The 27550-nt window shown below is 53.2% G+C and overlaps 1 protein-coding gene across 25 annotated transcripts in view; it reads left to right on the plus strand.

Moving 5' to 3' along the window:
* BANP (BTG3 associated nuclear protein) overlaps nt 1–27550 on the plus strand; it is a 124077-nt gene that overhangs the window by 57027 nt on the left and 39500 nt on the right. For 13 of the 25 annotated variants that reach the window (XM_063654184.1, XM_054453300.2, XM_063654186.1 and 10 more), the window contains 5 exons: nt 7498–7737; nt 16604–16771; nt 22255–22391; nt 24470–24541; nt 27124–27162. In XM_063654184.1, the coding sequence (XP_063510254.1) occupies nt 7498–7737; nt 16604–16771; nt 22255–22391; nt 24470–24541; nt 27124–27162 (656 nt within the window). The remainder of the gene's footprint in view (nt 1–7497; nt 7738–16603; nt 16772–22254; nt 22392–24469; nt 24542–27123; nt 27163–27550) is intronic. The other 12 variants (XM_054453301.2, XM_054453307.2, XM_054453315.2 and 9 more) reach the window with 1 other exon arrangement.

The raw sequence follows: 27550 nt of genomic DNA on the forward strand, positions 1-27550 counted from the left end.
TTTTAAATAGGATGTCACATAATCATAAAGTCTCTGATTTTAGAGCGAGGCCACCCTATCAGGAGCCCACCTGGTTTTCAAAGTTGTCCTCCAGGAGTGTGCACTTTTTGCTGTTCAGGGTACCCCCCCTCTTCCTCTCCCCTCCCCTTTTAATCTTTCTGCTCCCCTTTTCCCATCCCAAATATTAATTAAGCATCCACTAGTACCTGATGGGAATGGAGGTTCTTTTGAAGCATCCATATGTGACATCATAGACATCTAGCCAGTAGATGGCCAGAGTTGGTGTGTTTGGGACAAATGTAGCCTTACCTTTATGGGGTGTCCCTAGTCCCCAGGATCCTGGCGTACCCCAACACATTATGTTTTCTTGTGGGGCAAATAATTACGAGGAGCCCAACAGATAAAGTGTCTCATGCATTCCACATAGAATTCTTACTCTCTACCTTGAATAGGAGAGATGAGTTGTTGGCAGTTATGGTTCGTCATGTCCTGGCGCTGGAAGCATTTCGAGCCATGATGTGTGTAACGACGCAGCCCGGGGCTGCCTTTAGGTTTGAATTCTGTGTGGGTTTGCTCTGTGTTATCCATTGTTGGAACCATTTATTTCATTTTATGCAGAGTTGCCTTTGAAATTCATAAACAGCTTGAGTAAGCCTTTGCAAAAGCCAGATGAAAATTAATTTTTGGCGTGGATGGCATATCTAACGTGAATCTGTTCTCTGAAGACTTACCTGGAGATGGTGAGGCTGACCTTGAACTGAGCTGACATGGAGTTGGTTGTGTTGTGGAAATTAACACCACGCTCTAAGGCTTTGAACAGCCCTGCAGCCCAGTGACTCACAAAGGATGGCCTTCTGATTTGTTCACTGTCCTGCTGGAGACAGAAATCCGGCATTCATCACCTCTGTGACTGCAGGGGACTAACGTGTGGAATCCCAGGGACAGGAACACTCTGAGCCATCGCCTGAAGAGTGACCGTGGAGCTGCGCTTCCCAGGATGTTCATGGAAGTTAGGGCTTCGGTCTTGGACAACACACAGATAACATTTATCGGAATTATTGTTTCATCTGTTCTTGGAAAGTCAGCATTCAAATGAAAGTAGGAGAGAGAGGGATCTTAAAAAGATTGTATTTCAATTATTGGTTAATTCCTTTCTATAGACTGCCTAAGAAAAAAGGGTAAATTAATAACTATTCACTGTCGTCTGACGGTACAAATTCCAGGCTGGGATTTTTAAATCATCGTTTTGTTCCCCTTTTTCCCCCCAATAGGGAATTCTGAATATATAAAAAGTTGAGTAATACAGCAAATTGTATCAGGAAGCAGATATGAGACAATGCCTTCCATTTCAGTGTAGAAAAGGCATCATTTAAACTCAGAGTCTTTGAGGATCCGCAGCTTTCTAGGAAGAGACACTAGAAATGTGTGAATCACTGGTTGTTAGTAGGCAGGGACTTCTCATGGCCTAGAGCGTTTGCCTCCATCCCAGTCTGCCTCTCACTTGGCCTGCGACCTCGATCAGGGTCATTCATTTCTGCAGACGTCGGAGCGCCTCTCCTGTGAGATGGATCATGGGCTGGCTCAGCTGCTGCAGTTACTGTGAGGACTGAGGAAATGAGGCCTCTGAAGTGGTGGAGGTGTGGATTCAGGAGCCTGCCCAACAGGACGGGCCCTCCCTCATGCAGTGTGACGTGGGCCCGCCCCATGCCTAGTCCCTAGACCGCTGCCTGCATCCATCAGAGCTCCGCCTGCCCAACAGGACGGGCCCTCCCTTAGTGCAGTGTGACGTGGGCCCGCCCCATGCCTAGTCCCTAGACCGCTGCCTGCACCCATCAGAGCTCAGCCTGCCTGACAGGACGGGCCCTCCCTCAGTGCGATGTGACGTGGGCCTGCCCCATGCCTAGTCCTTAGACCGCTGCCCGCACCCGTCAGAGCTCAGCGGGCCTTTGTGCTCTCCTGGTGCAGGAGGCGCCAGGAGTGGTATCCTTCATGGTCTCTACACACGGGGCCTTCCTCGCACAGGTCAGACCCCCCTTGCCTCAGAACCCCCTTGCTAAGCAGGGCCCACCCCACAGCCTCTGATTGGTGGGGCCCGAGAATGAGCATTTTCAGCAAGTTCCCTGCCACTGCTGATGCTGCTGGTCTGAGAACACGCCTGAAAATCTCTAGTACTTAAGAGGAGTGAGGTGGGAGTGATGTTGTCAGCAGGAAATCCGTGGACACAGTTGTGGATGGGAACCAGTAGACTGGGGTGGGTCAGCACTGATAATGTGGCTGTGCTGAGCAGGAAGCGCAGGGCGTGGAGCTGTGAGCCGCAAACACATGCCGGCACAAACTGGGTCCTGCTGGACGCTCGAGGCGGGAGATTCCTGGGAGGACAGGCCAGGTGGCCTTTGGGTAACTCTGGTGGGGGCAGAGTTTAGAGTCAGAGTCTCCTGTGGTGCTGAAAAAAGGCCAGGAAGAAGTGTTGAGGCCTGGACGAGGCCAGTGGTTGTAGAGGGAGGGCTTGTTGTGACCTGCGGTGCAGGAGGAGTCACCCAGAGCTGGGGCAGCTCTGTGTAGGGTGGAGAGCACAGCCAGCCTTGGTGCACTGGGTCTGGATGTTTGCACACTGGCCCTCGGTGGCTCCTGAGCCTGCGAGAGGATGAGCTCAGCAGCTGCCCCGACATTGCCTTGAGGTGGAGCTTAGGGAGGACAGAGGTGGTGGGTGGCAGCCTCCCCCAGGAGCTGGCTGTCACCCTAAGTCAGGGAGGTTCTCAGTGTGGGCATGGAGAGCCCACGTCATCCCTCCTGGAGGGTCTCAGTGACACTTTGACATGATTTTGACTCACTGTTTGAAAAACAACTCTGAACTCTTGTCCAGTGTTTACTTTAAAAATATTATCTCACCACAGGGAGCTCAGCTAAGTGTGTTTCAGCACTGTTGATTCCTGAGGGAGGCTGCAGGGACCTTTAGCAGCTTGGTGGCTACAGCTGAAAGCCCCCGCCCACCGTCCCCACACCATGCTCGCACTGGTCCTGCATCACTCACATCCTGGTGTGGGTGGGTGATGGTCGGGGAGGCTGGTGGCTCAGGATGCTGCTGCCCTTCCTGCTGCCTGCCTCGGGTCCTCTGTTTGTGATCTCCAGGTCCTAAGTCCAGAGATGCTTGGTGTCGCTAGAGACCACCCTCATCTACCCAGAGTTCCCGTTAAATGAGCCTTAGTGCTAGGAACCCTGGGAAGTTTAAAGACAGTGGGTCTCATTGTGAGCCCTACTGACACCAGGCCCTCGGCTATTCCTGGATTACTGAGCAGCTCTGTAATCAGCTGCTCGCCCCCTCTGCCCGTCCCTCTGCCTGTGCCCCCTCAGTTCATGCTCTCTGCCCGTCCCCTCTGCCTGTGCCCTTTGCCCATCCCTCTGCTTGTGCCCTCTGCCTGTGCCCCTTCAGCTCGTGCCCTCTGCCCGTGTCCCCTCAGCTCGTGCCCTCTGCCCGTCTCCTCTGCCAGTCCCCTCTGCCCGCTGCCAGTTCAGCTTGGACCACGCTGGGCATGGGCGCCTGCTTTCTGTCCAGGTGACCGGGCCCTGCTCGGTTCTCCACCCTTCCCTGTCCCTTGTCTGCCCTATGTTCCCTGCTCTGGCCACGCTGGTTCCCTTCCCTTCCTGGAGCACGTGGCCCCTCCTGGCCCAGGCTGGTGCTGCTCCCCGCTCTGGAATGTTCTCTGGAGCTCTTCCCCTGGGTGGCTTCTTCCCCCTTCCCTGCTTGGGGTCACCCGTTCTCGTCTGAGGTCAGCTCTACCCCTGCCTGTCTCCCTGTTCGCTTGCAGGCCCCTGTCCCTGGCAGTTGGGAGTCAGGAGGAGCGGGGCCGAGGTCTCGCGCTCTAGGAGCTACCGGGCGGCTGCCACAGGGACTCAGGTACTCAGGTGCTCCTCCAGCGCCTCAGTGGTTTTCACTCCATTCATGCTCCTTTACCTAGGGCTCTGTACCAGCGCTGCCAGGAGGCCTGGCTGGCCCGGGCCGGGAGCCCACATTGAGCAGCATCTGTGTGGGATTGAGGCTGATTCCCGTGGCCCTGGTTCACATTGGATGGCATCTGAGGGTGTCACCCTGGCCTGAGCCCAGCCCGGGTGCGGGAGTCCGGGAGACCTTGCAGTGGGACAGTTCCCATTCGCCAGCATGGGCCTCCGCAGCCTCTGCTTCCCAGCCACCAGGGGCCACAAGCAAATCTCTGCCCCTTGCCCAGGCCCCAGGGCAGAACATTTTAAAAAATCCTTCCTTCACAAGGACAGACACAGGGAAGGATTCAGCCCCTTAGGTTTAATCTGACCAGGAAATCTGTGGCATGGTTTAAGGTCAGCACAAACGGGGAGCTGTGTCTGGGGCCTCCTGTCCATGCGGGAGAAGCATGCGGTGCTGGGAAATGCGTGGTGCAGGCGCCAATGCTCCGGAGCCACCTAGGCCGCTGTCGTCCCACATCTTGGGTTTCCCCTGCAGATTCCCATTTAGATCTTCAGTCCCACGGAGTCCATGACCATCTCTAGCCGTGGTGTGACCAGCATGTGGCTTCAGATCTTGGAGACTGGACCACTCCTGCCTTGGCTCACACGTCCGCTCTGCACCCTCTTCCCCTCCCCATGGCCTCCTTACTGGGCTGCTGCTGGCCAGGGCCTGCGCCGCTGTGTTCGATGACATTGACCTGTGACTCTGAGCAAGGGCTTTGATGCGGAGCTTTAGACCCACTGCCAGGTTCTTGGGTGTCCCATGAGGATTCGTAGATAAATTCATAAAATCCCCAGGAGTTGGAGTCTCTTAGCTTTCCAGCTGTGGCCTTTAGACAGCCCCTGCCATGAGACTCCATCCATTAGTCTTGAGGTCACATGTTTCCATTTTGCTCCTCATATCAGGTGGAATGTAATAGTGGCTGACTGACGGATGTTCTGAAAAAATGCACGTCTGAGCCTATGTTCCTAGCAGCATCCCTGTACTTCAGAACCACCTCTGAGCATCGATGCTTCTTACTCATCTCTGTCCTGAATTTCAAAAATTAGAGCTGTTTTCTATCCTTAGCTACAGCCAAGAGCCCAGCCACACTGCCCTGCCCCTGTGACAATGTGTGTTTGAAGACAGGGTGACCAGCCCTGCCCTGATATTTCATGGAAATCTTATGTTTCAGGGAATGGGAGAGGCTGCCTGTGGAGGGAGCTGTGCACGCTAGGAGCACATGGCAGACACAGGCTTCTCGGCTGTGCTCCAGGCCTCCTGGCCCGGCAGGCAGGGCTGGCTGCCCTTGTAGGAGCTGGAAAGTCAGTACTGGGACATTTCAGAATAAAGCTCACAGACATTCTGAGGCAACGATGCCCAGCGTGGCATGATTGTAGCCGGCCCTGGGCCTCGGAGGCTCCGGCAGAGTGTGGCGTCCCTTCTAGGTCCCAGCCCCTCTTGGGAGGTATTCGTGTTTCCACCCTTCCACAGGGGAGGACGTGCTGGGGGAGGGGAGACTCTCGCAGCCTCACTTTGGTTCAGCTTCAGGGTCAGAAGAGATTGGGAAGCTGTTGAGCTTCCAAGCAGGAGTGTGAGTTTTCCTGTTTATGATCATGTGTGGAGCTTTCTTCCGTCACATGGGGAGGCTTTGAAAATGCAGCCTTTCACATACTGTACTTGGTCAACCTGAGGACAACCCGGAGATGCCGTTACACAGAGGAGTCCGTGGTTCAGTGAAGACCAGTGACTTGCGAAGGGTCAGCTAGGAAGCTGAGAGCCCGCGCTTGGGAGGGAGGGAGATGGAGAGGTGTGGAGGGGCTGGCGGGGGTCACTGCCTGGGCAGGCAGGTGGGAAGTCCCACTCTATCACCACAGGAGTGTGCTTTGCAGGCAAGCTCAGGCCACTCCACGTGCCTGGCCACCCTGTCTCCTCCGTGCAGAGCGTGGGCCTGTCCACAGGTCCTTGCTGTGGCTTCGTTGACAGTGGAGAACATGGCGCATTCCCACACCTGAATGCGCTGCTCTGGGCGGCTGCATTGTAACTAGCCTGAGAATGCTGGCGTCCGGGGCATGCTTTGACTTACACTGTGCAGAGGCAAGGACTGGCACTGTGTGCACGGGGGGCGACGCCAAGCCGGCTGCTGGTGCTAGAGCCCCTCACCTCTGCGTCTTTCTTGGTGGGAGTGGCTGGCCAGTGGGAGAGCATGGCTGGCAGTGAGGTGTGAGGGGCCCCGGGGAGGGTTCCGCTCTGCAGGTGGCTGGGGCAGGTACCAACTGTGTGCAAGGATATCGGTATTGCTGGGGTCCCAGGTCCAGGATGAGCAGAGTGTGTGACCGTGTTGGCGCTCAGGTCCCAAGGCCCCGCAGCCCCACAGGCACCTGACCCTGCTGCTCTCGTGTCCCCTGCCCCTGCCCCCGGACACAGCCTTGGCTTTCTCCTTCTGTTTTTAGTGACCTTTGAGGTCACAAGATCACAAGGGGTGCATTCCACATGGTTAAGGGACGTTTGTGGCAAAGAAGGAAATTTGGCTATGAGAAGGGGAGGAGATTCCAGTGCTCTGGGCGGGAGGTCAGAGTAGGTGCGGTGCACAGACCCCAGGCTCACTGAGGAGCTGCCCAGGGGGAGGCGTGAGGCTCACATAGCGGAGCATGAAAGGGCAGTGGCCCACAACACTGTGGTGGCCGGGACTCTACGGGGAGGAGCGCAGAACCCCTTGGAGCTCCACATGTCCCACACGGAGCCGTTTTCTCGCACCAGGCCGGGCCGACCCTCAACAGCACAGAGGGCGTGGTGGGGCACGCTCGGCTCTTCGGGCCATGGCGAGGGCCCGACAGCGTCTTCTCAGTGCAGTCCTCTAAACACAGGAACGAGCATTGGCTCTCCGTTGTCCCAGAGACAGGTGTGCCAAGTGGTCTCCTTCCAGATGTGGGCAAACATTGACGTTTTTATTTTTCTAAAGCTTTTTACCCTGCTGGGGCTGTGAAGAGAACCTGGTGTTTGAGACCAGAGCTTGTTTGATGTCAGTTCTTCCAGACCTGAGGACGAACTTGGGCCTGTGCTCCCCCTGGGGGCTGCAGAGGCTCCTGCTGCTGGGCACACACCCACCAGCCTTCTGCGAGCAGCAGGCAGGGCCGTCCCAGGAGGTTCAGATGTGGGATGTGGGGGGGACGGCGGTAGGTGCGCTGCGATCTGCTTGCTTCACTAAGTTAGCAGAGCGGGCTCAGCTCTGAGGTGCCGGCCTTCAGTGCAGAGCAAGGAGGATTGCCAGGACGCGGCCTGCCTGCCACATTGATCCATGTGAAATGGATGGAAGGACACCTTGGCCGCTTCTGGGGGCAGTGGGATCGTTTCTGTTCCACGTCAGTTCTTGGGCAGCAGTCCACCGCTCTTGGTGACTGCATCACAAGTTAGGAGGGATTTGCCCAGCCCTGCGCGGAGCACCTTTCCCGAGTGTGTCTGAGCAGAGCGCTCTGCTGTCCTGAATGTGAGCTTATTTGAGCCTTGGCCATCTGAGGACTCTGTCTTCTGTTTTTCAGAGGATTACCCAAATGGCACCTGGCTGGGCGACGAGAACAACCCCGAGATGCGGGTGCGCTGCGCCATCATCCCCTCCGACATGCTGCATATCAGCACCAACTGCCGCACGGCCGAGAAGATGGCGCTTACGCTGCTGGACTACCTCTTCCACCGTGAGGTGCAGGCCGTGTCCAACCTCTCGGGGCAGGGCAAGCACGGGAAGAAGCAGCTGGACCCGCTCACCATCTACGGCATCCGGTGTAAGTTGGGCCCCGCCTTGGGGGAATGGGGTGTGCGGGGAGCTGGGTCAGGACCCACATTTCAATGCTGAGGACGCTGGCATCAGTAGCACCAGCACGGGGCTGCGTTTCTCCAGGCAGTTTGAAATCTCAGCCCGAGGATCAGTGCTCGAGGGGATGGATGCCTGGTTGACCCTGATGTGCTCATTACGCACAGCATGCCTGTAACAGAATAGCTCATATACCCCATAATATATATACCTACTGTGTACCCTTAGAAGGTAAAAAAAACTCCTCGCCTCCTGTCTGTAGGCCACTCTTGAGGAAGAGAGAGGAGGAGGAGAGCCAGGGCCTTCCCTGCCGTCCTGGCCACGCTGACGTCAGGCCCCCCTGAGTCTCTCCTCAGCGGGTGGAGTGCCGCCTGCCTCCTTCCTTCCGAGAGGGCTGGGCCTTGGCAGCCGTGCCAGAGCCTCAGCTGACCTGACTGTGATGGGAGCCAGGAGAGCTCCAAAGCCTGATTTTCGTGCCCAGCCCGGCCTGTGACGTTTCCCTCCCCTCTGAAGAGCGAGATTTGCTCCAGTTGGTGATTGCGGTACTGCCCTTCAATGGCGTTTGATGGGCGCTCAGGTCCTCCTTGCCAGCGTCCATGGTCCATTTGCTCCACAGAGCCTGTCTGCTTCGGAAGCCGTCCTCCTGGCTTCTAACGAAGATGTAAAGTGAAGCAGCAGCAAACGCAAGAGACACGAGGCCCCTGGCAGGAGGGTGTGGGAGGGTGCAGCGGCCTCCGGCAATCTGGGCTCTGGAAAGTTGCCTCAGGGGAGCGTGAAATGTAAATCTGATCTCGAAACAAGGCGAGCGAGGCGGAGCACTCAGTGTCCCTGATCTCACCATGCAGGGGGCGTCCGGGATCTCAGCGTGCGGGGTCCGCTGTTCCAGCAGGAAAGAGCCTTGCTCCTCTGGGAAGCACGGTGTGGCCCGTGAGCCTCTGTCAGGAGCAGTGGGGAGTGGAAGGGCTCGGCTGTTCAGTAGCTGCTGTGAAAATGGGGTCTGAGTAAGACTGGGGTGTCGTGCTGACTGCAGGTTTTTCTGGAAGCTGCTGAGAGGTGGGTCCGGGTCCCGCCCATATGTGTGTGAGCAGGTCATGGCATCTTCCCACGCGCCATATCTTGTCCCAGGCATGTGCCCCAGCTGTCAGACACCAGCGGGCGCCCATCCTGGACCCTGAGGGTAGTCTCCGATAACTGCCTGGGAGACCACACGTGGGGCCTCCTCACAGCTTCTCAGCGGTGGAGTAAAGCAGGCCACGAGGATCAGAGGGCCATGCCCAGGGGTCACCCGCAGCCTCCTTCTGAAGGGCCACACGGCAGATGTTTCATGCTTTGCAGGCCCTGGGGTCTCTCTTCAACTGCTCAGCTCTGAAAGCAGCCACAGACGAGGTGTCAGCGCATGGTCGTGGCTGTGCTCCAACAGGACACTGCCTTCACCCTCTGCTTTAGGGCATGGCGTGGCCGAGAGCACACATCTGCGCACCTGACCACGTGATGTGCTTCCAGCTTGAAACCCGGGGGTTGCGTCGTGCTGGTGCTTGCTGTGTGGATCACAGTGTGGAGTGCGTTGAGATATATAGACAAATGAGAAATGGCCCTGATGGCAGAGCGTGCGGTCAGGTAGATAGAAGCGTCTGTAACCTGAGAGGTGGCATTGTGGAGCGTCGCAGGAGTGTCAGGCTGGGCTACAGGTTGGAGGCACAGCCTGGACAGAGAGGAACGGGTGCTCTTTGGAGAGGATGGTGGCATGTGGGATGAGTGTGCTGTGCTGTGTGGGGCAGTGGCGTTCTGGGCTGGGCCCTGTTCCCAGGTGAGGAGTCCCTGCTCCTCTGGGGAGATGACAGGGGCCTTGGATGTGAAGCTGGAGGCCGGCTGGCTCTGCCTTGGTGACGGTGCCTTGGAATGTCAGGCTAAGCATTTGGGCTTTCAGGGCATTGGCTGCGATTGGTCTTTTTATTAATCGAGCACAGGGAATGTTCCAGTGAGGTGACAGGGGCATGGCAGGGCGATACTCAGAGCAGAGCCCATGGTGGTGGGGTGGCTGTGTCTGTATTCAGGGAGTCCGTGTGGGGCGGTGGAAGGCACTGCATGGGGCAGAATGGGGCAGGCCCCGATTCCCTGCGTGTCGTGGCTATGAGTTGACCTTCCCTGCTGAGCTTCTCCTTGCTTGGGAAGTGCTGCCAACCTCGATGGGGGTCTGGAGGCCGGAGAGGGGAGTGGGAGCCTGGCATGGGCCACCACCCTCTCCCCTGGGTCCGCTGGCTGCGGGGCCGTCCTCCAGACAGCTGAGGTCATTGGCTGTGTTCACCAGGCTGCTGGACCTCATGGCTTGGGGCCCACTGGCCCTGCCTCCCCAGGCTGTGAGCTGGGCTCTGGAGCACGGTCCCCTGGCAGGGGCGTCCGCTAGCACCGTCATTCTGCTGGAAGTCCCTCCGGGGCGGGGCTCCTGGGCTTGCTCACAGCGCCCGGCCCCTTGGAGATGCCCAGTGAATTCTGGTCTCTAGAGCCGAGCTTTGGGAAGGTCATGGCGAGGCTGACCTTCAGGGTGACTTTGCATGAGGAAGGCTGGCCTGTCCACAGGGCCGTGTGGAGGGGCCTGGAGCAACTGCTGGGTATGGACCAGGGCTGTGCCTTCTCCCTCTGCCTCAGGCCAGGCGTGCCTGTGTTGCTCATGCTTAGATGGAATTGTTGAAATGTTAAAAGCATGGCTTTACCTTTTCTCCCTGTGGCCCAGTTTCATTCTTATTGCTGATTGTTGCCCCAAAAAACCAAAACAAATCAAATAAATGCATGGACCAAACCTCCCAGGCCACAGCTTGAACAGCGGCAGGAGTGGAATTGGCCGCATCGCCCCACCTTACTCTCTGCTGTTGCTTCAGAGCCCGCAGTGACGCCTGTAGCCTCAGCAGTCAGAGGCCTGCGGCTGTCCTCACTCAACCCAGGCAGCTCACGAGGGAGAAGATTTTGATTTAAGTTTCTCCTTATTTGTCAGCAGAAAGATTTTCTTTCTTTTTCTGGAGAAAAAAATCTACATTTTGAAACACACAGTAGGTAAAGTCTCTAAGTACCACCTTCTCAAAATGAGGAAATGAGGTTATTGAAAGAGGGAGAGAGAGAAATTTGCTTTTTGGGGTGTTGGCTTTCTTAGGGTTCCCAAGGATTGGTGGACCCCCCGAATTTGGGCAGCTAACCAAATTTGTGTGTTTTATGCAAAAGTAGCATATTATTGCAACTTGGAAAACCTTGGAGCATTTTCCTAAGGACTGTGCTCTCAGGATAGCAGCATTCGCCTGTTTTCTCTGTGAAGAGAAATTGGTTTAGTTCTTAGGATTTCTATCCACGGCTCACTTACGCCTCTCCTTGGACTGTGCATCCAAGCCGGCGACCCCGGATCTGAGGGCTTTTCTAAAGAATGCTGTCTATGGCCATGCCACCCTGAACACACCGATCTCGTCTGATCTAAAGAATGCTGCTGTGGATGGCCGATCCCCATGAGACCTCCTAGCAGTTACGGAAAGACTGGATTCATTTGCACAAAGTAAAAAGTTATGCTTTCAAGTTGACCTGTCAGATGATTGTACTTCTTTTCAAATCATTCACTCCAAGCGCAGGTGGTGTTTCCTAGCGGGAAGCAGCGGGGGCCACTTCACCCACACCTGTCCCTGTGAGTGCAGGTGTGCATCCTGGCCCCGTTGTGTCTTGCAGGGTGCCTCAGGTTCCTGTGGCCGCTGGGACGAAGCTCACAGCCTGGCTGGCTTAGAACACAGGCTCGTGTTCTCGCGCAGGTTTGGAAGCCAGATGCCTGGGATGAAGGTGTGGGCAGGGCCATGCTGCCTGGGAAGGCCCTTTCCCTCTCCCAGCTTCTGGTGGTGGCCGCATCCCTCCAGTCTCTGCCCGCGTCCCCCACGGCTGTCTTCCCTCCATGTCTCCCTCTGTGTCCCTCTCCTTACGAGGACAGTCACTGGATTTGGAGCTCCCTCTCCTGCAGGATGACCTCATTACAGCCTAAGGAATCACATCTGCAGAGACCCTAGTTCCCAGTCAGGTCACATTCCGGGGTCCTGGGCCAGGACATGAGTTTTGTGGGGACACTGTTCAGCCCAGGACACAGGACACGGGTGGTCAAATGCCGTCTCTTCTCCAGGTTCTCTGTGAGGTGAAATGGTGACGCTGCCCTGTATGTGTCTTTAAGGGCAGAATGTAGACTCCACGCAGGGGTGGGTGTTTGTCTGTCTGTCTTAGGACATTGAGTGTCTCACGGTGACTGAGAGCTGGGAGGAAGGTGTGGTCAGTGTGGGCTCCAGGCAGAAAAGTGAGCAGAGTCTCCTTCGCAGCAGGTGACCAGATGCTGTGACCTGGAGGTGGTCCTGCAGGTGGCTGTGAGGGGCTCTCTTGCTAATAGACTGAGGACAGGTGCCTCTCCATCATTTTTTCTCATAAAGGAGTGAGTCAGCGGGCTTGAAGAAGGCGGCCGGCTTGGCCTAGAGGCTGGACATGTGAGGTGCACGGGGCGTGGGCTGCGCGTGCTTCCCCCGGGAGGGAGCGTGTCAGCTGGCTTCCATCGGGCAGAGGCTTCAAGACGCCTTTTGTTTTTCTAGGCAGTGCTGTCACGTCGAGTCTGTAATTTGAAGAAATCAGTTGTTGGCACTTGGTTTTGTGCTGCCTTCCCTTGCACATGAGAGTGCGTTAGCAGGTGGTGCTCTTCATTCCTTTGTGACTGATAAAGCCCCATGCCACCCACCAAGGCGCACGATGACAAGCCCTCCTGGCTCTCTCGTCTCGCTTCCCACAGTGCCTCTCATGGCCCCACAGATGGAGAGCTGGGAATCGGCTTATGATTTGAACCACCAGAGTCAGTAACGGGGGTTCTGGAAAGTGGGAAGGCAGCTAATGGTGTAATGGAGACTCTTTAGCTCTTTGGGGACTGCAGGACCGCTCTCCAGGAAAATAGAGGTGTGCACGGTGGCAGGGATGCTGCCTGGCTGAGCCTGGAAGGCAAGCCCATCCCGGCCTTGAGGGGCCTCGGTGGGCGTGGTGTGGGGATATGGCTGGGGAAAGCAGGGACTGAGGCCAGACAGGGTGTTCTGCTACCAGGTGATGCCGCGCTGTGGGGATCCCGTGAGCCTCAGCTGGATGCCGAGCACTTCTGTTCTCCTTGTGTCGTGGGCACTGTGCGGGGGAGACTTCTGCCTCGATCGAAGTCCGATTAGGCCTCCCAGAGCAGGGGCTGCGGGTGCCTGGGGCTGAGGGAGCTCAGGATAGCAGAGGCACCTGTGCCAGGCTGTGCGTGTTCTTCCCGTCTCCCCGAGCATCTCTCATGGGTTCTCAGGATCCAGTGAGGGCCGCTGCTTCTCCACCTGGTGGGCCCAGGAAGCTTGCACTTTAAGGCCGGTGCTCACTCCTAACTAGCAATTGGACTTGGACACATCACTTCTCCTTTTTCTGGCTTTTGCCTCAAAACCAAAGTGATGAGAGTAGTGACATTCCTACTTCATGAGGCTTTTAAAAAAAAAAGTCTGTCAAATAACATGAGATCAAACGCTTACAGTGGAAAATAGCAGTTAAGTTCAAGGTGGTCTTTTGATCCCATCGTGATAGGGTTTTTCCCGCTCTCTGTTAAGTGCAGCTGCTCAGTGCTGTCAGAAAAGGTAAAGGAATCCGAGCCCCTAGGGCTGCCCAGAAGCGGGCGCTTGCCCCAGCTGCTGTCCAGTAGCGTCCGTGGGCGGCGCCTGCAGCCATCTGTGCATGTTCAGATCCTTCCTCTCCTCACCCACCGCGCTCTACGGGCAGCACTTGGGTGGCTGATCCGTTCTCTGGATCTCCTTGGTGGCTGGCAGGGGGCATTTGCCCAGGCCGGGGCCTAAAGCGCAGACGGAAGGAATTAGATCATTTGATGTCTGAGGACAATGGCAACTCGGTGGCGGGTAACCAGATGAATATATATTTTTTATTTAATAAGTATGAGTCAGGGTTTGAACTGGCAACTTGATTTTTACAACGTTGAATTTAAATGTGAATGTTTTCACTCATTTCTCTTACCTATACACCTGGGTGTTTTAGATTTATCTTCTTTCCTGTTACTAACCCGTTTTTAAATTTCGTATGGACTCATTCATCCTTTGAGGTCTATGGAAGTTTTCTCCTGGAGTGTGAAGGTGGGAGGGTCACAGAAGGGCGGTTCTGAGGATGTTTCTTTTTATCGACTCGTGCTCCAAAGACGTTTTCCTGCTGGTGGGATGGCTGTTTCTTTCTTGCCTCCCAGTGGCAGCAGCTGGGCTGCTGTGTATCTAGAGTCAGTAGTTGGGCTCTCCTGAAGCTATTGAAGTGGAGTTTGAAAGCTGGGTTTTCCGGTAACTATGGGGCAACCTCTGGCAGCAGCTGGGCTCTCCTGTAAGGATTTCCTAGTGATTTTAATGGTTGGGTTCCCTCATGACCGCAGCCAGCGGCTGGGTTCCTCTGTGAGTCACTAAAGTTGCTCAGCCTGGGGCTTCCTGAGGCACCCCAGTCACCCAGCCAAGATTTGAGGGTGACTCTGATTATTTTAGAGATGACTGGAAAATTGGAAGCCAAAGAGCTGCTGCTTCATGTGTGGCTTCTTTTTGCGTGAGGATGAAAACGTGCTGCCGAAACGACTTTAGCGTGTTCTTTCCTCTCATCCTACAAATCCCACCATCCTGGCTGTTTTCTTTTTGTCTGTAGCACAGACAGGTTGGTTGTCATTATACAGAGAGTCAAAACATGTCTCAAGTATCTACTGATAAAAAAGTCAAGAGGCGTGTTTCCAAAACCCGAGGGACTTTTGATACCTAATAGAGTACTTAAAAAAAACCCAAACACTTCTTCCTCTGTTTTAATTATTTCCACCATTTTAGTCTCAATGGGAACAGATTTTTAGGGTTGGGGCAGTAGAGTCCAAACTTGAGGCTCTTGGTAGTCGAAACAGGACACTTTTCAGCTTAATCTTTTTATTACTACAATTTTGGATTCCATCCATGTATTTTCCTGTAAATTAGTGAAGTTGCATGAGCCAGCTAGAGAGGCCACTGCATTGAAGAGCCCTTCCCATCATGCCCACATTCGTCATCGCTATAGGGATGGGGTCCTGTGGCCTAGTGGGAAGTGGCCGGGCGTGCAGTGGGGCGCTGGCTCCATCCTGTCAACTGCTCCGCCGTGGCCTTCGGATCCTCAGTTTTCTCCTTGTTGAATACCGGGCATCTCTGGATGCTGCTCAGTGCTGAGAGCTCTCCCTAGCGCAGGTGGTAGAGAACTGGGGGTCCCAGGACAGTTCTCTGCGTGTGCATGGTAAGCCTCAGGAAGACGATGCACCTGGCTTTGGCCCCACAGTGAGAGTAGGTTGTGCCCACTCGGCTTGTGGTGTAGGGACTCCAGGGATGAGGACACAGGCCCTGCCTGTAAGGAGTTGGTGCTCTAGTTGAGAAGGCACGATGGAGAGGCGTCGGGAATGATATAAGCAAGCCCCGGACTTGAGCAGCGATGGGAGGGTGTCTTGCAGTCCGTTGTAATCACTGTTTACACAGGAGCAGCCCCTGTGCGCCAGAATGTTCTGGGTGCCTGACCCGCGTGGGTGGACACAACAAAGGCCCCTGTGTTTATGCGGGGGACAGAGTAACAATACATACATGAATTCTCCAAACTCTGTTTGCGAGGGGAACAGAGTAACAATACATGGGAACAGAGTAACAATACATACGTGAATTCTCCAGACTGTGTTTGTGAGGGGGACAGAGTAACAATACATACTTGAATTCTCCAAACTGTGTTTGTGAGGGGAACAGAATAACAATATATATGTGAATTCTCCAAACTGTGTTTACCAGGGGGACAGAGTAACAATACATACATGAATTCTCCAAACTGTGTTTGCGAGGGTAACGGGGTAACAATACATATGTGAATTCTCCAAACTGTGTTTGTGAGGGGGACAGAGTAACAATACATACTTGAATTCTCCAAACTGTGTTTGCGAGGGGAACAGAGTAACAATACATACTTGAATTCTCCAAACTGTGTTTGCGAGGGTAACGGGGTAACAATACATACGTGAATTCTCCAGACTGTGTTTGTGAGGAGGACAGAGTAACAATACATACTTGAATTCTCCAAACTGTGTTTGCGAGGGGAACAGAATAACAATACACACGTGAATTCTCCAAACTGTGTTTGCGAGGGGAACAGTAACAATACACACCTGAATTCTCGAAACTGTGTTTGTGAGGGGGACAGAGTAACAATACACACATGAATTCTCCAAATGCCAGAAGGTGGTCAGTGCTCTGACAAAACAAGTGGGAGGAGGGCGGGAGGGCCAGGTGGTTATCCAGGGGGATGGTGAAGCCAAGACATGAAGGAAGGCAAGGTGGTGGCCGAGCAGGCCTGAGTAGGCAGAGGACCAGTGAGTTCTGATTCAATTGTTGAGGTCCCTGATCTCACCCTCTGGGCATTCAGGACCTTAGGTGCTGCTGTGAGTTCAGGGCAGAGGGAAGTTGGAGGGTGGAAGGTCTGGGAATCTTGGGAGAGCCCCAAGTGTGCACCTGGTGTGGGCCGACCAAGTCAGAGGGATCGAGAAGTTAAGTGAATGGAAAGAGCGTGTCATGACACCTTAGTGAGCATTTATATCTCATGGGGAGCCCCGCCGGTGGACCAGCTAAGCACCTTCTGTGCAGTGGGTCTTTCCGGACCCTTGCAGGAAGACGGGGCCGGCCTGCGGGCTGGGGTGCCTGGGTGAGGCCTCTTCAGCGGGCCCCGGCCCTGCAGCCAGGCGGCTCCTGGTGGCTGTCCCGAACAGGCCTCACCTCTTCTCCTTGGATGTGTCCTTCCAGGTCACCTTTTCTATAAATTTGGAATCACAGAATCTGACTGGTACCGAATCAAGCAGAGCATCGACTCCAAGTGCCGCACGGCGTGGCGGCGCAAGCAGCGGGGCCAGAGCCTGGCGGTCAAGAGCTTCTCGCGGAGAACGCCCAACTCATCCTCCTACTGCCCCTCAGGTAGGCCTCGTGCTGCAGGAGAGGCCGCCCTCCCCCGCTCGGGGCAGCTGGCCTGGTGGCACCCTTGGGGCAGCCAGAGCGAGGCCGGCGACTCCATCAATGGCCAGGAGCCAAGGCCAGAGGCTTGTGTGGTGCACACGGAGCAGTGGAGCCGCAGGACCTGTGCCTGGCCCTGTGCGCCCTTCACACAGAGAGCCTCGGGCCTGCTCCAGGCTCCTCCGCGAGGGACAGAGGGCCTGTTGGGCCTCCTCCAAGTCTTCTGGATGGGGGCAAGGAGGCCGAGGCCTTTGGTGGGGCTGCCGGCCATTGTATTCTCAGGATTTGCCTGGTGACTCCGGGTGAGGGAGTGGGGGTGGATTCTGAATTGTGCTTTATTTTTACTTTGAATTCATGGCCTTAGTTGGATTTATCCACAAGATAATGGAAACAGTTCTCTTTGAGTTGCCTCTCAGGCATTGCTGGGGGGATTGTTCTCCTTGGAGAATTTTCACTAGGAATGACAATGTGACTTGATATTGCCTTTCCCCCAAGACATCTCAAAATATTTTAATAAGTATTTGAATGAAAACTATTCTCTTAAAGCTCCCCACAGTAGCTGCATTGGCAGCAACTCTTGGAACTTGAGCTCTGACTGGGGCTGGGGTTAGGATGCGAGGGCAGCCGTGAGCAGGGCCAGCTCTCCTATTCAGTGGAGTCTTTGTCGGCGGGAACCCTTTGTTCTGGAAGTCCTGGGAGTTACAGACGAGATCACCTGGAGTTCTCCCGGGGCCTCGTTCTTTCTGAACCGGACTTCAGGAAGTGGTTTTCCTGGGCTGTTTTGCTAGTTATCAGATACTCAGCCTCAGCTGCTGCCCAGGGGCTTGAGGATGGGAGGTGGTTGCCTGTAGTGGGCCACACAAGTTGTGTCCCTAAAGCAGCGCTTTATTGAGTGACCTGTATTGAAGAAGCTCTTCTATTCTAGGCCTTTCTACTACAATGAGGAATTCTGCCTTGGAACTTGAGAGAGGTAGCAGTCCTGGGGTGTGGGTTAAGGGCATTCACTGAAATACCATGTAGCAGCGTAACCTGTGGCTACTGAAATGCGGCTGTAGGAATATTGCTCATGACTTGAATTCTGCTCTTGGATACTCATAGCTAGGCAGCAGAGAGCGATGTGAGGACTATACTTACGGCATGATACCATTTTTATTGCAAATATATAGGTATATGTGGAAGTTGATTAAAAATTTATGTGTGATCATTTTTACAGCGCCTATCTCTAGGTAGTAGGATAATTTTTATTTTTTCCTTTGTCTTTCGTTGTAGTTTCTCAGTTATTTCCAATAAGCACTGCATTAGTTTTATAGTTGTAAAAAATGTTGTTTAAAAGTCAGGGAGGCCAGGCGTGGTAGCTCATGCCTGTAATCCCAGCACTTTGGGAGGCTGAGGCAAACTGATCACCTGAGGTCAGCAGTTCGAGACCAGCCTGGACAACATGGTGAAACCCCGTCTCTACTAAAAATACAAAAATTAGCCGGGTGTGGTGGCACATGTCTCTAATCCCAGCTACTTGGGAGGCTGAGGCAGGAGAATTGCTTGAATCCAGGAGGCAGAGGTTGCAGTGAGCTGAGATTATGCCACCGCACTGTAGCTCGGGTGACAGAGTGAGACTCTGTCTCAAAAAAAAAAAAAAAAAAAAAAAAGCCGGGTGCTGTGGCTCACGCGTGTAATCCCAGCACTTTGGGAGGCCAAGGCGGGCAGATCACGAGGTCAGGAGATCGAGACCATCCTGGCTAACACGGTGAAACCCCGTCTCTACTAAAAATGTCAAAAAAATTAGCTGGGCATGATGGCGGGCGCCTGTAGTCCCAGCTACTCGGGAGGCTGAGGCAGGAGAATGGCGTGAACCTGGGAGGCGGAGCTTGCAGTGAGCCGAGATCGCGCCACTGCACTCCAGCCTGGGCTACAGAGCAAGACTCCGTCTCAAAAAAAAAAAAAAAAAAGAAAAGAAAAAGTCAAGGAGAGGAGATTTCTGTCAGGCACAGTAGCAGGAACCAGATTGAATTTTCTTGCCATTGAAATCTGGACAAAAATCTGTGAATTGGCTGTCCTAAGACATTAGAAAAGCAACAGCACAGGACCGTGATCCTGAGAGAAGGAACCCGAGAGGAGGGGACAGGGAGATGCCAGGCAAAGACAGCTGCATCACTGCATGGAGGAGATGGGTTGGAGTTGAGAGAGGCTGAGGCAGCAGAAAGTTGTGGAATCAAGTTCTTAAGAGCAGAGGGTTACACGGGGGCCTTCTTGGGTGTTTGGGGGATTCCAAGGCAGGCATGAGCTCAATGGCTCCTAAGCTCACCCCAGGCTGGGTGGTGGTTGGATTCCCACTAGCCGGAGTCCTCAGTGATCAGTCACTGCACTAGCAGGCCATGCCTACTGGTGGGCTAAACTATCCCTAGAATAAAGGCAGAGCTTAAGACAGCCTGAGAAAGATCATATTGAACCACAAGTAACAACACTTTTGAAAGAAAGACAACAAAACCTAGACACCCAACAAAGTAAAATTCACAATCTCCAGTATCTAGTCCAGAGTACCAGGAAGCAGGAGATTGTGACCTATGATCAGAGAATCAGCAAATAGGAAGTTAATTCCTGTCTGGAATTAACTGACCAGGACATTGAAATCTATTAAAATTGTATTCAAGAATTTAAAGGAAAAAAGGAACATAGCAAGAAGAGAAATAGGAGACATAAAAAAGAACCGTATGGAACTCCTAGACTCGAAGAGCGAGGAGAGTTGTTGCCAGGCTTGCCTTCCATGTGTTTCGGGTGCGTGCATTTGGTAAGGTTAGCGGTCTGCTTCATCCAATGGGGAATCAAAACCCAAGTTAAATGACTTGCCAGGACCTTAGTGAGCAAGAAGCTGCTGTTACATAACCTGACGACTGCCGGATATGTTGGCCTGCGTCATTAGGATACCAGAATCTTGAAAGGGTGAATTTAATGAGCTGAAATTTCATAGCTGGAAATGTAGACTCAGAGCATTTGCACAGGAGTAGATGGTGGTGTAACAGCGTGTGAAGCCGAGTGTTTTGCTGGCTGCGCTGATGTGCAGGAGCTTCCTCGGAGCCTTTGTGGTTGGAAGGTGCACTCTGGAGCACACCCATTCTTAGCTTGTCTGCCCTGTGGCCCCGGTGGAGCATTTTGGAGCTGCTGGGAGGAGCTGTCTAGGGACAGACTGTCATGGTGGCAGTGGGCTGGAAACCGTTCTCTTTGGGGAAACGGTTAGAAATTGAGATTTCACAAGGTTTGATAATGGTTAGATGCCTGCAGAAGCAGCGCATAAGTGAAGAATTAGGCTGGTTTTGTAGGTGCTAAGAGGGTCAGTGGAGGAACAGCAGCTCAGCGGAGGTGGGCTTCAGTCCAGCTGGGATTTTGTCGTTTTCTTCCTGGGGTGCACAAGGCTTGCTCGAGGACCTGTGGTGGTGAGTGCTCTGTGACTGCTCGGGCAGACAGGAAGCCGCTGTGGAGCATGCAGCACTGCCTGGCGGTGGTTGCTTTGGGACATGACCCATCACTGGAGGTGCTCAGGTGGAGTCAGGGTCTTTGGCTGGAGCCGAGCTCTCCACGTGCAACGTGCAGGTGGGCATGTTGAATCTCCTTTGAATCTCATGAATTTCAGATTCTGATTTAGTGTAGCTAGGCAATTTCTAGCATATTGCAAGTATCAACATTCTGTTATGTGGCTGGGCACAGTGGCTTACACCTATAATCCCAGCATTTTGGGAGGCCGAGGCAGGCGGATCATTTGAGGTCAGGAGTTCAACACCAGCCTGGCCAACCTGGTGAAATCCCTTCTCTACAAAAAAATACAAAAAAAAATTAGCCCAGCATGGTGGTGGGTGCCTGTAATCCCAGCTACTTGGAAGGCTGAGGCAGGAGAATCGCTTGAACTTGAGAGGCAGAAGTTGCAGTGAGCCAAGGTCACACCACTACACTCCAGCCTGGGTGACAGAGCAAGACTCTGTCTCAAAAAAAAAAAAAACCCAACATTTTATTGTTACTTTAAAAAATGTATTCAGTGGAATCTGTGTACTATGGCAATTTAATAACCTACCATTAGCTATTGGTAAAAAATACATGGAAAGCTTTTCTTTTCCCCTTCCCCTCTCTGCCCCTCCCCCTCCCCCCCCTCCCCTCTCTTGCCCCTCTGCCTCCCTTCCCCCGCTCACTCTGTTGCCTGGAGCTAAGTGCCATGGTGCCATCTCAGCTCACTGTAACCACCTACTCCCAGGTTCAAGTGATTCTCCTACTTCAGCCTCCCAAGTAGTTGGGACTACAGACGTGTGCCACCACACCTGGCTAATTTTTGTATTTTTAGTAGAGACGGGGTTTCACCATGTTGGTCAGGCTGGTCTCGAACTCCTGACCTGAAGTGATCTTGCCCGCCTGGGCCTTCCAAAGTGCTGGGATTACAGGCGTGAGCCACCGCGCCTGGCCCGCTTCTCTTTAATGATCAGAAATTTTATGTATTTCATTTTTCTCCTTTCATTCATATCAACATTCTACTTCTCTCACAGAATTTCATCTTACTGCTTCCCTCCCCTGTCCCCCCGAGATGGAGTCTCGCTCTGTTGCCCAGGCTGGAGTGTAGTGGTGCCATTTCGACTCATTACAACCTCCGCCTCCCAGGTTCAAGTGATTCTCCTGCCTCAGCCTCCTGAGTGCCTGGGATTACAGACCCCCACCACCACGCCTGTCTAATTTTTGTATTTTTAGTAGAGATTGGGTTTCACCATGTTGGCCAGGCTGGTCTTGAACTCGTGACCTCAGGTGATCTGCCTGCCTTGGCCTCACAAAGTGCTGGGATTACAGGTGTGAGCCACTGTGCCCGGACTACATTTTTATGCTTAAAAGCTTTTTTAAATTAGTCATTATAATTCTCTGCAACAAAACTAGGTGTATACATTGAAAATTAAAAAGTTTTTCTACGCTCTTAATATTCTAAGAGTTTAAGAAAATTATGATTGCGACATCATTACAGTGAAAATTAATACAGAGTACATCAAAGCAAATGTATCTCATTTTCATTAAACACAGCAAGTAAAATTTGTTGGAAATGTATCTTTAAGTGCATGGATGAGACTTTTGCTCTGTTAGTTTAATTACCCATGGACAAATATTGCCAGCCTGAAACAGCTTTTAATGTCCACTTTAAGAACTTCATTCATTTAAATAAGTTGGGGACTAGAAGGGGTTTTATCATAGCAGCATCACGCCACTCTCAGGCCCTTCTGCATTCCATGTCGGAAGCCTCAGTTCCTAAGACTCACTCGTAGTGATCTCTGCAGAAGAGTGGAGATGCAGTGAGTCGAGGAAAAATGAAGCATTTCCTCTTCTCTGCTGTGGGAGTCGAGAGTGAGGGATGGCGGTGCACACATGCCGCACAAGGCAATGCCTAAGAAACTTCTCATTCACCCTGTTCACACCTGTTGCCCCCACAGAGCCGATGATGAGCACCCCATCTCCCGCCAGCGAGCTCCCACAGCCACAGCCACAGCCGCAAGCCCTGCACTACGCGTTGGCCAACGCGCAGCAGGTGCAGATCCACCAGATCGGAGAAGACGGACAGGTGCAAGTAGTACGTACCCTCTCCACCTTGCACCTTGGGAAAGGGGCCTGCGGGGTGGGCCACGGCAGGGCCATGGCGGCTTCCACCGGTTCCGCTGTGTTGCGGGAGCACAGTGATAGCTTGGGAGGAGGCACAAGGTCCCCATTTAAAGTAGAGGTCATCGTGGCCATGAGCTCTTAACATTTCACAGGTGGGGGCGGCTGCTGCAGAGCCTAGGGATTGAAGCACATGGTGGGGTGGGGTGTTCAGTCAGCTCACCTCAGTCCTGCCAGCAGGCAGGCGGGCAGTCAGTTCCAAGGGTCAGGCCGTGCAGTGGTCCCTGCCCCAGCTTGTGCTCCTGGGAAGCATCGGAAATATTTCTCAGTTCAGAAGTGCAGGTGCCCTCTTACTGAGGGAAAGAGTAATTTCCTTCTAGGATCAGTGGCAAAAGCTTGAGGTCATTGTTCCCGTGCAGCTTTTCCCTTGGAGTTACTCAGCACACCCAGGTTGGGCGGGCACTGTCCCAGCAGCAAGTCAATGTCCTGCCTTGCCCGTGGGGAGTTCTCTGTTGGGGTTTTGTGGCCCAAGCTGTGGTCAGCCTGATGCGCCTAGGGGCTCGCTCCCGGGTGAAGTCCCTCTACAAACACCTCCTGGATTCTGTGGCACGAGAGTAGGGAGTGGCTGAGAAGGAAGGAAGACTTTTCTGGAAGCTTTGCTGGGTGACTAGAAATTTTACATGTACCACTAGACATCGCCTATGTTTTTAGTGGCACCAGCCCCCTTGGGACCTCTCAAGACAGGTCATCACATGCCTCTGTGTCGCCAGGGCTTTCTCCTGGAAACAGGGTCCTCCACTATTGAGAGTGGGGTGTGGCTCTCATCTCAGTGTGGCTTCAGCATGCTGTCTGGAAGAGGGAAGACTTCCAGAAAATTCTGGGGCTTTTAGAGGGGACGTTATCCTCTTCCAAAGGAGATGAGACAGTTATGAATAGTGACTCTTATTTAATAAGCTTATTAATTTGTTTGACATTCACAATGGCAGTTCCTCTCATCTTGTTAGTAAGAAGTTCTTTGAAAGTGTTCCAGAGTAGATAACTTTGTCATAAGGCTTACATAGAACATTCTACAGGAGTTTATTTTAAGATCCATTTCGACTAAGAGAGAATTTCAAATACGATAAGGAGTATTCATTTCATTTATAGGTTTATAGGAATTATTTGTCTGCCCGTTTGTATAAACATTGGATTCTTTGATTTTTTTTTGAATCACATTTATTAGTGTTTACCCAAACTGTTTAAATAGTCATATGAGTGTTTCTTTGATTTGAAAAACGTTGCCTGCCCTGTTGTGAGTGTAGGCACGCAAACAGCTCCCCTGCTTCAGCCACACACTGCTTGCGTAGCCTCCCAGCATCCCCAGAGAGCTGAACGTATCATTTGAAAAGAGGCGTCATTGTGATTTTCTATTTCCCCTCTTTTCTGTGTATCATGCACATTTTAAAATTTACTTGTTTAGTAACATTTAAAGATGCAAATATCTTTCCTGGGACCTATTGCTCCTTTGTGAAGTACTGGAAAATGTTCTGTGTTACACAGTGGCCCCCCCTTACCCATGCTTCCACTTTCCCAAGTTTTAATTACCCATGGTCAACTGTGATCTGAAAATATTAGATGAGAAATTCCAGAAATAAACAATTTGTAAGTTTCAGATTGCATACTCTACTGGGTAGCAGCATGATGAAGTCTGGTCGTCCTGCTCTGTCCCGCCTGGGACGTGAGTCCTTCCTTTGTCCAGCATGTCCAAGCTGTGTGGCACGTATGGGCAGGAAAAAGCGTAGCATATACGGGGTTCAGCACCATCCACGGTTTCTGGCGTCCACGTGGTGGGGGGAGCGGGTGCTTCTTGAAACCCTCATGGATGAGGGGGACTACTGTGAACCAAAAGCTTAATTTTAAGAGGTGACCACAGACTATATTGCACTATTCAGGATTTAGTTATCTTTTTGAATTGTAAACAGGTAATCAAGAACAAACATTCCGGAAGATGTTTCTTGTTTGCTTTGCTTTTGATTTTCTTCTGATGCTTCTTGGTGTCTTTTCTTGCTGCGGATCCCACAGGGACACCTCCACATCGCCCAGGTGCCACAGGGGGAACAAGTCCAGATCACGCAGGACAGCGAGGTGAGTCAGCTCTTGCCGCAGCACTGTCCCTGCAGGCACCGTGCCCGCATGCTCCCGACCTTCATTGGTGTCACAGTGCAAGGGCAGAGGGAGCCCCCAGGACGGGGAACGTGGGCGAGGGCTGCAGGACTCTGCTTCCAGGGTGCACATAGCGGGCCTGCAGTCTCTGTGACCTGACTGCCTCCCCTCCTGTCCGTTGGTCTCCACAGCTTCTGGTCTGTCTTGGTAAAGATCTCCTGGGTAGATGTTTCTGCTCCTGGCTGGAAGTGCCCTCTGAGTACCCTTCTCTCCCTGTCTGTCCCTGCCCTTCCTGCCAGGGGAGGCCCCCAGTGTGGCCGAGATGGGGTCTGCCCCTGCACAGGTGACCTGACATACCCCCTCACCTGCCATGTGGCCCCAGCTTCCTCGTGGCCTCTACGGGATTAGTGCCGATTTCATGGGATGGTGGGGAATCCCACGAGGTGATGCTGCCAGTCCTGAGAGCTGGTCATAGCCCTTGACGCACCTGCCGGGTCTGTGATTGTCTCAGTTTCTGGAGCTCTACCTGGCCACACACTCAGAAGTGTGGGCTCAGCTGCTGTTGGGGTCTGGAATGTGAAGGCGGGAGTGACAGTCTGAGTTCTTGGAAAGCCGAGGCCAGCCGGTTGCGGTGCTCCGTGTTTGCGTGCCAGAGCAGGACTGTCTCCTGGGTGGCTGGTAACCGTCCCTCGACTCTGGGCTGTTTCCTGCAGCACAGGCAGTAGCAGGCACAGGGCACTAAGCAGCGCACATGTGTTGTACTGAGTGACCGTGGTGCGCTTTGGGGGATGAGGAACATGGCTGTTTCTAGGTCGTGACAATGGCACCAGCTTTGTGTTTGGTGCACAATAGTGTGTCGCTACAAAGATCTCAGGCTTCCCCACACACACCAGCAGCAGAGACTAGGAAGCCTGGGTGCTGAGGTCAAGGGGACTCATGGAGATGTTGGTGTGCGAGGCCTCCCGGGAGCTCATGCTGGGTGCAGGTGCTGTGGGGGAGCAGAGGAGAGAGAAGCCCTGCCTTCGGGGACTCACAGCGGGCGCAGAGGCTCCTGCCCAAGTGCCCATGAGCAAGACTGTGGACACATGCACTCCATGGCATGCGGAGCACCAGGGACTCAGGCATGTCTGCTGGCAGTGGCTTTAATTTGGACACCAGCAGTTCCCAGTGGGTTATCCTGAGAGGGGAGCACATGCATGAGGGTTCCGAGGGCGGAATGAGGATGAGGTGAAAGGGGAGGACCGAATTCATGTGGGGGCCGTGAGCAACTGGGAATGAGTGGGCTCATCCACACAGCGACATGACCAGGTCACTAAGAAACATGTAGTCAGATGGATGGATGGAAGGAAGCACCAGGGCGGGGAGCAGGTAGGGGATGGTCCCAGGAGGCCAGAGTGTCCAGGAAGGAGCAGGGCCTGGTTCTGTGTCTGTGGGTGTGTCGGGGACCATCTCTGTGGAGATGTCGTGAGATGCGCCTGTCAGCTCAGCGAGGTCAGGTGCAGGAGTTGGGGGCCTGAGCAGCTGTGAGGTGCAGGATCCCAGCAGCACCTTCCAGTGCAGGAGCTGCCTTTGAGGGGCAGGGAAGGTTTGCTTCTCAAGGCACAGACAGGTGGGGGCTGGGAGGCTAAGCTCACTGTCAGAGAGCCCAGCCAGAGTTCTTGAATACCTGGAAGCCTATGAAGCTCGTCGGAATGCTTAATTTCCTTAGAGTCATTGAAAATGCAGGAAAATTGAAACAGCGGCAAAAGAAAAAAATCAACACACATTTGCTTTTTATAGTTTATGCTAAAAAATCTTGACTACTCGAATTTCAATTTTTTATTATTAGTTTTATCCTCTTCAGTTTTCAAAACAATCCATCTTGTATAGGTGATTGTCTTTCGTTTTCATTAGGAATTGAATGCAGTAAGTTAGAAATTGCTAATAATACTAACGATGGCTTTGTGATAAGTGACAATATGCAGTCTCCTCACCATAAATTCATACCGTGTTCATTTAAAATTATTTTGTTAAAGCAGGATATCTGCAAATAAACATTTAGCAGGGCCTAGCAGACATAAAACAGTTCCTTTTTACAACAAATGAAAATGAATTTCTAACTGGAGAGCTTTTAGTAGCTCTGTGGTTGAGTGAGTTGGTTCCTTGTGTGCAGCCCTTGTCCTGGCGTGGTGATGCCGCACAGCTCAGCAAGGCGTCCCCCTTCGGGGAAGCTGGGCGACACACACGTAGGACCTCTCTCTGCTACTTTCTGTACTTTTTGTGAGTCAGATTCTTTCAAAATAAAAAATGAAGTAAAAATGACATTTTCATTTGGGGTCAGGGTAGGGGAACGGGTACAGTGCTTTTTGAGTTGTTTGTTCATCTTTAAAATAATAAATAGTACCTAGAAATCTAAATATTTTGTTTTGGGGCTTTTGTTGCTACTAGAGGTTGAATTTTTGCAGAACTAGTGTTTTTCTTGTTATTCTCAAGTGGCCTGTGATGTGTCTTGGCGTGTTTGCCGTGTCTGCGGGTGTCTTGGTGTGTTTCTACTCGTGACCGTCTCCTCCTCTCGTTCTTTGTAGGGCAACCTCCAGATCCATCACGTGGGGCAGGACGGTCAGGTGAGTGTCCCAGTCCCCATGCACATGCGGGCGTTGCGCTGCCGAGGGGTGGGGTTCTCATGGGAGGGGGTGGGACGGTCAGGTGAGTGCCCTGGTCCCCATGTACATGTGGGCATTGCGCTGCCGAGGGGTGGGGCTCTCATGGGAGGGGGGCGGATGGTCAGGTGAGTGCCACAGTCCCCCTCTCACATACAGGCCATTGTGCTGCCAAGGAATGGGGGCTCTCACGGGAGGGAGCGAGGGTGCGAAGGCCTCTCAGTGTGAGCCCCAGAGCAGGACTGACTTTCCTCACCATGGCAATGCGCAGGCCTGGAAGGGGGAGGGCGGGGCTTGGGGGTTATATCTGCTGCTCCGTAGGATTTCAGCAGCTTTTGCGTTATGGCGGAAA

The sequence above is a fragment of the Pongo pygmaeus genome, chromosome 18 (genome assembly GCF_028885625.2).
Source record: "Pongo pygmaeus isolate AG05252 chromosome 18, NHGRI_mPonPyg2-v2.0_pri, whole genome shotgun sequence".
Lineage (NCBI taxonomy): Eukaryota > Metazoa > Chordata > Mammalia > Primates > Hominidae > Pongo > Pongo pygmaeus.